This window comes from Crinia signifera, chromosome 3 (assembly GCF_055691185.1).
Source record: "Crinia signifera chromosome 3, ASM5569118v1, whole genome shotgun sequence".
Lineage (NCBI taxonomy): Eukaryota > Metazoa > Chordata > Amphibia > Anura > Myobatrachidae > Crinia > Crinia signifera.
Window position 1 is genome coordinate 44,314,652 of NC_139219.1, and position 12,052 is coordinate 44,326,703.

Here is a 12,052-nt window from a genome sequence, read left to right on the forward strand (position 1 = left end):
ATTATTCCGTATTTCGGAATTTTTTAATATTTCAATGATGTATTTTGAATTATCTTGCATTTATGCTGTATAAACACATAAAAAACACACAAATATATTTTATTACCAAATAAAATACACACAAATATATGTTATTTGTTCAAAAAACAAAGGTTTCAAAACATGAAACTAAATGTGTGTACTATCTCAGATACTGAATTTGAATGCCAAGCAATCATTTTCTTGTACATATATAGTGCCAGTTACATATCATGTCCTCTGTACTGCTGTTACAAATGTCCCCAGTGAGTTTTTAGAAAAAATATATATTTTTTTCACTTTCTGGAATGTATGGTTTTCGGAATAATTCGGATAACGGATATTCGGATACGGGATACTCGACCTGTAAAACAAAAACAAAAAACTGAAGGGCAGCAATAAACATGTTTACTAAAGATTTCACTTTGTGGCATTTTTTTAGTGCATTTTTTTTCTACATATCACTATACATAAAAGACTAAATTCTACTCAACTTTTTCACAGCTTTGCGTGTCAACCAGAATAGCCTCCAAAGTCTTTTCATAGTGGTTGAGTTGGAGTATAGGGTACCTATCACCATCAGAAAATACTCGGGTAAACCAACGTTTTTCCAGGTCTGTCACGTAAAAGGCCAGAAATGCCTTCATTTTTGTTGAATTAAATATAGAAACATAGAATTTGAGGGCAGATAAGATCTATCCTCCATCTAGTCTGCCCACTTTTAACCATATGGTTACCCTTAAACCATACTTGATCCTTGTTTCTTTGGATATTCTTATGTCTATCCCATGCATGTTTAAATTGTTTTACTGTCTTAGCCTCTACCACCTCTGATGGGAGGCTATTCCACTTGTCAACTACACTTTCTGTGAAGTAATTTTTCCTTATATTTCCCCTGAACCTCCCTCCCTCCCTCCAGTTTCACTGCATGTCCTTGTGTTATAATACTTCCCTTCATTTGGAGAATGTTTCACTCCTGGACCTTGTTATAACCCTTTATATATTTGAAAGTTTCTATCATATCCCCCCTTTCCCTTCTCTGCTCCTTATACATATTGAGATTTTTTAATATAGGCTATGTACCATCTTAGTTGCCTTCCAATATATTTATATCCTTCTGGAGATATGGCCTCAAGAACTGGACACAGTATTCAAGATGGGGTCGTACCATTGACCTATACAGTGGTATTATTACTTCCGTCTTTGTGCTGCTGATTCCTCTCACTATGCAACCAAGCATCTAAATTGCCTTCTTCATTGCTTTACATTTGATTATCTGCCTTTAAGTCATCTGGAATAGTGACACCTAGATCCCTTTCCTCCTCAGTAGTTTTCAATGTAGTGCCATTAATACTATATTTAGCCTTGGGATTTTTGAGACCCAAGTGCATGATTTAGCATTTTTTGGCATTAACCTGTAATTCTCATGCACTTGTCCATTCCTTTTATGTACCTAGATCATCATTCATTTGTTTAACCCCCTCCTGGTGTGTGTACCCTGTTGCAAACCTTTGTGTCATATGCAAAAAGACGTACTTTCCCTTCAATATGATTTGCAATGTCAGCAATGAAGATATTTAAAAAGCACTGGTCCAAGTACAGATATCTGGAGCAGTCCACTTTAGTTGGTACAAAGGCATCGTAATATGCAATAGTCAGCTGTTCTAGGCACATATTCAATATATCTTCCAAAATAAAGCTTTAATTATTATTTGGATCTGTTAATAGTTAATAGTTAGCAGGGACATTTCAAAGGTTTGGAAAGCCAGTAGATATCTTGGTGTCCAGTCCATCATGTGGTGATTGTAGTACCCCACGATTCCTGTTATTGAAAGCCCTGTCACTGACATATGCTATTCCCCTACCCTTTCTGTTTCCAGTAATACCTGTTTTACCCAATGATATTCAAGACACTGCACTTCTATAATTCACATATGATATTTGTATATTAGATAAGTACCTCTGCCTCTTGTATATTGGAGGTATCTGTTAGAGCCAATATTACTATTAAGATACCTTAAGGCTCTGTATTGTACAGACGAGAACAGGAAAGATATACTTGTATAGTGATACAATATACTACATAAAAATTTGGATCAGATACCAGATAAGTTAGGACATATCCACACAATTCATATAGTAGGGGATGGTCCTTCATGTACAGTATACAGTATCCTGACAGATAACCATCTCTTCTCTTAAGGTGCCTACACACGTAACGATTTGAAGGACAGTGTGGGCATTGCTGATCGATCGGAACGAACAATCATTCAAATCGTTCCACTCATCGTTAACGATGCGCGTAATTCGCAGATCGTTAACGATGGTCTATGAACTTCCACACATGCAGGAAGATCATAGACCAAACTTTTTGTGAAGTGTATCAAATCGTTCACTGTGTACGCACAATGAATGATTTGATACACTTGTGAACGATGTCGGATCGCTTCCGGCATTGTTCCGTGTGTATGCATCTTTAGGCCGATCCGTTCCCTTTTAACCCTGAAAACGATTCTCACACTATCCTGTCCTTCTCTCTGTGTAACAAATAAGCATCTCCTTTGAGGTGGAAAATACCAGAAAGGTGCTGGAAGTGGAATGGGGAATCCACATGCCTGTCTACCTTTTGCCACAAAATGCGTGCCTGCTATTGTGGGAAAACAGTATGTACTGGCCGAAGAAAATAAGGAGTGGTGACTAGAATACTGCACGGACCTTTTTTCTATGAAAATTAAGTCCCTTTAGAAATTTAAATGGCAAGAGATACACATATAGACCCTGCTTATCTAGATCCATATTGATTTTATTTATTTTCTGATGTCTTTTTTTATATGCATGGTCAATTTCAGATTGTATCATTCTCTAATTTGTTAATATTCTCTGTATTAAAATAAAGCAATATTATTGGAAATTTCATATTGGGAAATTTTGTACAAAAAGTAAAATACCATGTATTGTTTGTATATTGGCTTTAGCACATGTTTTTTTTCCTCTGTTTTTAAAAATACAAATAATTTTTGTTTTACTCCCTTTTCTTCTTTGCTTCTTTCATGTTAGACCAGCAAAAATGTACTTTCTTTTCTTTTTATACGTTTAATACAAAATACCTAAAAAAAAAAATCTAGAATATTATAATCTGAAAATACAATTCAAAAAGATAAAATAAAAGAAGGCAATATCCATAAATCCCACAGACAAGTAACACAATACAAGTCTACATATATAGAACTCACATTCAGATAACAGTGTTTTGTTTTTTTCCATAATTTATTTACTTTTTTACACCTCCGAGTTACAACTAGGTTTGTTTGAACCGTATGGGTTAATATTGAATAATTTATCTCCTTTGGTGATTAGGAAGTGGAGGTGATTAGGAAGTGCACCATTATTTTACTTTCTAAAGTTACAAACTTTATTAGTCTTTCTGGTAGAAATGCAGATGGTAAGCAGCACTCTCTCGTAGTCCTTTAAAAGCTGCTTTTCTCTTCCATCTTTCGTGGATGAATACTTATTCAGTTATGCTGCACATTGAGTTCATGGATTTCACCGTGGCATTATGTGTTCTGACATTGAGGAGAACCTTCTAGGTTATTGGTCATCTCTGAGCCTGGTCTCCTAACATTCTGTACTATAGCTTCGAGTTGACCTCTTTTCAGGAGATGATGGGATCTTAATGCATCTTCCTTGTGTGTAGTCTGCTGCAGATCATGAAAGAACTACATGATGATTTCTTTTTGTAAATGTAAAAATGCAGAATTGCAGAAATGCCACATTAGCTAAAGAAGCTGCAAATAGATGAGTTACTATGAAATATTAATGTGTACATTTGTATATGATCAGTTGAAAATGCAATTGTACATAGGTGTTGAGATTTTGAAAGGTGCAAGGTGCTAGAATGAACACTCATTTTGTAAAGGGACATATTTATCAAAGCTTGGAGGGAAAAAAAAGTGGGGATAAAGTAGCAATAAATCTTCTTCAATCTGTGCATTAATAGGCGGTGTTTAAAAAATATCAGTTATTAAATATATCATAAGTAAAATGACAATTACAAGCTGATTGGTACTTTATTGACCTGATATTTTTTTTAAACCCCGCCCATTAATGTACAGACTGAAGATGATTGGTTGTGAATATGTAGTTGAACTAAAGAACATTTAATAAATATTACAAACCCCCAGAAATAGGACAGAATTAAAAGGGATCAAATTTTCTAACAAAGTACTAAGTCGTTGCCTTGATGTGTGACGGCTTCTACTGTAGAAGCAGAGATCCAAACCAGTGGCCCTATTTAGAAAGTCTGCATAAAAAGTTAGCAAAATACTTCTCCTAAACAGGAACATTTTGCTTATGATCATATAAATCTGCGTCATTGATAACTGCTTTGTTATTAACCCTTTGAGTTCAACATCTCTGTGAGAGACATGCAAAATATCGGCTACAAATGCCAGCGTCGCTCACATTTGTTATATAAATTGTTTGCTTGGTAATTTTCACACCAAATTTGACTAATTCACTTGGCACTCAAAGGGTTAGTAAAATTTAGCTTTCCTGCAGATAATAACATGAAGTATTACAACCTGTTGCATTTTCTACAGTTAATGGTTTGTGTCTTTTTCTGCTAATTTAGGCACTGAGGAAGGAGAGCTTAGATGGGGAGAATCTGCACAAAGTGTCCGTCAGAAGGTTTAATTCATTTCAACTGTTCTCCATTATCGAATTACCAAAGGAGGAAACAGAAGACAAACAACACACGTGGCTTCAGTACACTAGTATATTCTTTCCTCAGTACAGTGTTTGTTTAAGGTATTGTTTTACTTATTCTTTTGAATGAATATATATTTGCATACGGATGCTGCACAAGTGCCCACCCAATTGTAATGTCAGACACAACAAAGGCCGACGATTGACAAGCGTCCATACACCTATTAATGGCCGAATAGGTTGGCAGACTGGCTAAAGAGCCGATTAGCCATCCTAGTGTGTACTCAGTCTTCGTAGGTTTTTTTTCTTGGCACTTTTATGTATTTCCTTCTGGGGGACTCCAACCCTTGCAAGGTTCTAAGGACCTGATTCAGGGTTGATCGTTGATGTGTGAGTTCACAATCCGTACCATTATGAAATGACCGCATGCTTTCGGATCGAAATAACAATAATATCTATTGCAGATAATCTGAAAAAAACACAGTCGTGCTCAGGCGTCGGCCTTAATCAAGAAAAAAGAAGTATTGTGTGGTGCGCTATCAACAGCAGCTGGCACTGGGTTTGTCAGACCCAATAATAAATGGAAATAAGAAAAAAGGTGTGCCAGCGCTGGCTGTGATCAAATATACCAATACACGGTTCTCAAAAAAATACACAATTTATTAATACCAATAAAACGATATTTAAAAAACAACAATTGTTAAAATAATGTAATGAGTCGCTCTAGAACCTAGAAGTCCATAGTGCACAATTATAAAGATTATCCCAGGGGATATTTAGATAGATTTCTTTTACGATCCCCATGGCAGCCATAACACTGGGATATCCTCCCTTCTCCTAGTTCAGACAGAATGTTTTTCAGGGACCGCCCACCTTGGGTATAATAGCCCCCTCCTCCCTCTCCTCTGTGTCTTTTCTTTCTGTCTCCGTTAGTCAGACAGTACAGGGTATTTTATTTTGTTTGAACGGGTGCCTCAGAATCAGCCTCAGCTGAAGGGTAGCTGCCCGGGAAGAAGAGGAGCTGGTAAGGAGTGTGGACTGGGTCCTGCCAGACAGCTAAGTATACCTGCCTAGAAGAGAAAAAAAAAAAAACGGCTGCCAGCATGGCAGTGCCGCTTGGTACCTGTAGTGCGCCGACACGCGCGCGGGGTAGGAGGGCGGCAGGTGACTCCCGCTGGTGAGCTGTAGCGGGCAGCAGCAGCGCCTGGAAGTTGGTTGACTTACAGCAGTCATAGCGGCAAAAGGATTTGTAGTAACGCCGCAGGCAGAAGGGGCGGAAGCACGCTGATGCCGCACTTCCGCCCAGCGTGCTTACAGGTGCACGGGCTAAATGATCCCCCGGGTACTCGGCTGGATTTGTTGGTTCCGCCTGGCTATACTATGAGCTGCCAGAGCGGAGAGCGCAGGGTTAAAGCGCGCTATTTAAACCTGTGTTGCCAGCAGACTATCACTCGTTTCAGGAGTCTGCTAGGCTGGATCAGAGATGGATCTACCTTCTTCCACCTAAGCCTGCTGATGCCCAATTGAGGTAACCCCGGTTTTTATGGGCATTAGATTGTTTTAGTTTAAGGTTAGATAGTAATTATTCTTTTTATTATAGTGTGCCTTCTTCACCTGTTCCTAAAAAGAGGACTGCAAAGAAGAAGGTTGTTTCATGTACTTGCATGACCTGTGATATGCTGTTCTCATCCGTGGATAAAGCCACAGTGTGTGGGAAATGCTTACAAACCCAGTCAAAAATCACTAAGCAGGTTGAACAAACAGATGTATTAAAAAACCTGATGGAATGGATGAAAAATTCATTTGTGTCCAAGGAAGAGTTTGCACAAAGTCAAAATCCTAAAAGATCCAGGGAGCAAGCAGAATTATCACAGGAAGTAGATGATTATCCAGGAGAAGTCATAGAAAAAGAGGATTCTGAGGATGAACCTGGGGAAATTGAGGATTCCAGGACATTTAATTTAGAGATAGTAGAAAGTCTGCTAAAGAAGATTTACAAAGCAATGAACTTTAAGGAACCAGTAGACACTGAGGAAGATAATCCATTGTTCCAAGACAAATCTAAGAAGAACAGGTGCTTTCCAGTCCATAAAATGATTAGGGACATGATAACCAAGGAATGGTCAAACATCGATAAAAGAACAGGAACAAATAATAGATTGGAGAGAATGTATCCATATAAAGATGAGGAGCTCCTCAGTTGGTGCCTTGTCCCTAAAGTGGATGGTGCAGTAGCCGAAATTGTGTCCAAGACCACAATCCCAGTAGAAGATGGCGCGACGTTTAGGGACTCTATGGACAGAAAGATGGAGAATGCTTTACGCAAAGTACATGCTACAGCGGCTACATCACTCAAAGCGAGTGTGGCTACAGCATCGGTGGTGAGAGCGCTTAGACTGTGGTCGACTAACTTGCATACAGACATTGAGGAGCGTATTTCCAAACAATATCTGATCAAAAGTGTGGAGATCATGCAAAAAGGCATTGAATATTTATGCGAATCCTCTCTAGACACGGTCTCATTAGCAGCAAAAACTATGGCAGCTGGAGTTTCGGCAAGGCGGGCCTTATGGCTGAAACCTTGGAGTGCGGACGCAGGGTCTAAGAATAGACTGATTACGCTTCCATTTGAAGGTACCTACTTGTTCGGGTCTAAACTAGACAGTATGATCCAGAAATTGTCTGGGGGGAAATCAACCAGGTTACCCCAAGACAAAAGAAATAAATTCCCTATTCCGAATGTCGGCAAACAGGGTTATAGAGAGGCGAAGAGCTACAGGCCGGGGCGACCGTTCTTCAGAAGAGGCGGCGCCAGTACATCCAGGCAAACTTTCCGCCAGTCCTTTCGGAGAGGTGGAAGGTCATGACTATCCACTGAAGGTGGGAGCAAGATTATTAAGGTTTGCGGAGATCTGGAGAGAGACCATAAGGGACAGATGGGTCCTGGACATTGTCAAGAATGGGTACAGAATAGAATTTATGAAAGTACCCTACTGCAACAGGTTCCTGGTCTCAAAGACTCCAAAAGACGTAAGACAGAGACAAGAGCTACTATTGAAGATCCAGCAGTTGTTGGAAATAGAAGCTATAGAAACAGTACCAGAAACTCAGAGAAAGAAAGGGTTCTACTCGAACCTGTTTTTAGTGAAGAAGAACACAGGTGGTTTCAGGACCATTTTGGATCTGAGAGAGCTCAACACATGGATAAAGACTCTGAAATTCCGCATGGAATGTGTGAGATCGATTATGACGGGGTTGAAGAAAGGCGAGTTCTTAGCATCAATAGACTTGCGAGATGCCTATTACCATGTGCCAGTGTGTCATCGAGACAGGAAATTTCTCCGATTTGCAGTAATGGGAAGTCACTTCCAATTTACATGCATTCCCTTTGGCCTCAAGACATCACCCAGAGTATTCACGAAGGTGTTGGTAACCCTAATGGCAGAATTGAGACAAGAAAAGATCCAAATCTGGCCATACCTGGACGACTTGCTGGTGACAGGAGAATCCAAGGAAAAGGTACAAAGAGACATCGAGACAACTATCAGTTTCCTTCAAAGACACGGATGGGTGGTCAATGCAGAGAAGAGCCAACTGGTCCCTTGTCAAAAGATCCAGTTTCTAGGATTGAGAATAGACACTGGAAAATTCACAGTGGCTTTATCGGTGGAGAGGTGCGTAAAGATCCATCGCCTAGCAAAGTCACTGTCTCTAAAGAGGAGATCTCCTTTGTGTCAGGTATTCCAGCTACTAGGCATGATGGCATCATGCATCCACATAATACCATGGGCCCAATGGAGAATGAGAACTCTCCAGTGGCAGTTTCTTCACTATTCAAGAGACAGAAACAGCGAAAAGCAACTTGTGTCCCTGCAAGACAAGACAAAGAAGTCACTGCTGTGGTGGACAAGAGGTTTGGAGGCGAAATACACAAAGCTGGAAAGCCCAGAGTACCTAATACTGACAACAGATGCAAGTATGTTGGGCTGGGGAGCTCACCTTCAATCAAAGTCAGTTCAGGGAACCTGGTCGACAGAGGAGAGTCAGAGATCCTCCAATGTGAGGGAGTTGCTGGCGGTCTGGAGGTCGATAGAGCAGTTTTCCCAAGTCATTCGAGATTCGCACTTGAGGGTCACGTCAGACAACAAGACTGTAGTCTCATACTTAAACCACCAGGGAGGCACAAGAGCAAGGAGACTGATGTTGATCTCAGAGAAAATTCTAGCGTGGGCAGAAGTGAACCTTCAGTCAATATCGGCAGTATACATTCCGGGATCGGAAAATGTACTAGCGGATTTCCTAAGTCGCAAGGAGGTGCTACCCGGAGAATGGGAGATAAGCAAGGCAACATTCAACTCAATTGTGAGAAGATTTGGACTCCCAGAGATAGATCTCAATAGTGACGTTTGGCAACAGGAAGGTGAAGAACTTCTGCTCCAAATTCTATCACCCACAAGCTCTAGCTATGGATGCTTTTTCGATAAAATGGAGATTCAAGCTGGGATACGTGTTTCCCCCCATCCCAATGATAAGCAAAGTTCTGAAGAAAGTAGCAGAAGACAAGGTGGAGGTGATTATCGTCCTACCGGACTGGCCCAGGAGACCGTGGTTCTCAAAGGTGCTCAACATGATGATACAAGAGCCATGGAGGGTGCTAATACAGACCGACCTGCTGACGCAAGGACCAATCTGTCATCCAGATCCAACCATATTTTCCTTAAAGGTGTGGAAATTGAGCGGAAGGTCCTGAAGAGATACGACCTATCTAACCAAGTAGTGGAGATGATTCTGGAGGCCAGGAAGAAGGTGTCATCACTGGTGTACTATAAAACTTGGCTTAAATTCCTAAGCTGGGGAAGCTTTGAGGAAGAATTCCACGAAATACCGACTTCAAAAGTACTACAATTCTTGACGGACGGCTTCAAGATGGGCCTAGCGACAGCTACGATTAAATCACAAATCTCAGCTCTAAGTATCCTTCTGGACCGTAGTCTGGCGGAGGAGAAGATGGTGAAGAGATTCTCTAGAGCCATGAGAAAGATGCGTCCACCTGTAAGATCTCTAGTAGCTCCCTGGGATTTGAACCTAGTATTACAAGTTTTGGCCAAAGAACCGTTCGAACCTCTGTCAGAAATCCCCATGAAATTTCTGGTGTGGAAGGTGGTGTTTCTCATTGCAGTAACGTCGGCAAGGAGGATCGGAGAACTTCAGGCCTTATGGATTGAAGAACCCTACTTGGTCATCTTCCCAGACAGGGTAGTTTTAAGAACAAACCCAAACTTCCTTCCAAAGGTGATATCATCTTTTCACCTTAGCCAGGATATAACATTACCAAGTTTCTTCCCAGAACCAGAGAATGAGGAGCAAAAGACTTTGCATATGCTAGACCTGGTGCGTGCCATATCCATGTACAAGGAGAGAACGGCCAGCATAAGGAAGACAAATCATTTATTCATCATCCCAGAAGGTCCAAGGAAAGGATTATGTCCAGCCAAACAGACCATTTCTAGATGGGTCAGAGAAGTGATAATCTACGCCTATCAACATGAGGATAAAGTAGTACCTTCTATCATAAAGGCACACTCTACTAGGGCAATCTCAACGTCATGGGCTAAGAAGGCCAAAGCGTCGGTGAAGGACATTTGCCTTGCGGCAACATTGTCGTCGCTCCATACGTTCTCTAGACATTATGCCCTGGATATAACAACTGCCCACTTTGGGAACCATGTGTTAAATGAAGCTCTGTCAGTGAAAGCTAACTGATTAGAGTAATAAATCTTACTTGCATATATCATGGTCTCCCTCCCATTTGTTGTAAGCTTGGGTATGTCCCAGTGTTATGGCTGCCATGGGGATCGTAAAAGAAAAGTGCGAATTATAACTCACCGATAATTCCTTTTCTTGTTAGAGATCCCATGGCAGCCATCTAGATCCCTCCCAGATATATGTGTTTTTCAGAAACCGATGGAAACGGAGACAAACGAAAGACACAGAGGAGAGGGAGGAGGGGGCTATTATACCCAAGGTGGGCGGTCCCTGAAAAACATTCTGTCTGAACTAGGAGAAGGGAGGATATCCCAGTGTTATGGCTGCCATGGGATCTCTAACAAGAAAAGGAATTATCGATGAGTTATAATTCGCACTTTTTGGTAGCTGTTAAGCTGATGAAATGATATGAGGAAAGCTGTATATTACCATCCCATTCTGCCTGGTCGATTGGAAGCCAGGATCTGTGACACAGTGTCCTTGGATTGTCCTATATTTTCAAGGACTCAGGATATCCCAAAAGAATGTCCTCTTGTTATTTGCTGGATAATTAGGGATCAAGCAGTATCCCAGATATTCTTAGGTCCAGAACGATTTTTGGAGGATCATCGATGGGAGCGTGGACACGTCACTTAGTAGATGGAGGAAAGGTGGTTCAAAACAGCATTTTTCACAATAGCTTAACGCGTTTCCCCGGAATCTCCAGCTTCATCAGGAGCAGATATGTTTGTTTGTAGGCTCTAGGCATGGTTTTTATACCTGGTGGTTAATTACCTAGGTGAGTTCACCTGTGCGCTCATTAATGTCTAAAAACATTCTATTCTATGAGAACCGTGTATGAAATATAATGGTATTCTAACTTGTTCTGTATAGGAGGCAATACTGTACATTATAATATATTTTAATAAAGACAAATGTAGAAATCAAACAAAAGTATAAATGAACTTGTTCGTATGGGTCACATGACCCGGAAGTAGTTCTCCACCATTGAAGGAAACTATTAGAGTGAGATTATAGGCATATAAATACATATACATACAATGTATGGCAGCGGTTAACCAAGCTACACACTATGAACATCAGGTGCGCCCCACCGCTGAAAGCCGATTGCCGGTATCGGCATTATCAGCGGCGGTACACATCCCGTGTCCCGTGCGTATCTATCGCGTTGCCAGGCAACGGACGCGGTCATGTGATGTCACGTGACCCGCGCCGTGTCTGGCAGCTGAGTGTGCGTCCCCCTTATGATCCGCCCGCCGGAGGACGTCGTAGGTACGTCTCTATGTCACGTATCACGTGACAGACTCCGGCTGAAACGGACAACACAGGGGAACACTCACTGCGTTGTCATGGCAACGCCCAAATGCCGGGTATCCCTATCAGGAGACTCGGTCCAGGTAACGCATTATTATAGGGAACAAAAAGGTTTGGGCATTCATTATATATAAATATAAATAAATAGAGAATACATTTCCACCACCGCAATGGATGTCTTTACAAAAATTCATCATCGTCGTCGTCTTTTTTGGGAGCCCGTCCAAAAACACCCAGATGGGATCTAAAT

General features: G+C 41.0%; 1 protein-coding gene across 1 annotated transcript in view; it reads left to right on the forward strand.

The window, feature by feature from the left end:
* The window catches only part of CAMKMT (calmodulin-lysine N-methyltransferase), a 440,111-nt gene that overhangs the window by 10,292 nt on the left and 417,767 nt on the right, over positions 1 to 12,052 (forward strand). The window contains exon 2 of the mRNA XM_083175720.1: positions 4,649 to 4,824. Within this exon, the coding sequence (XP_083031846.1) occupies positions 4,649 to 4,824 (176 nt within the window). The remainder of the gene's footprint in view (positions 1 to 4,648; positions 4,825 to 12,052) is intronic.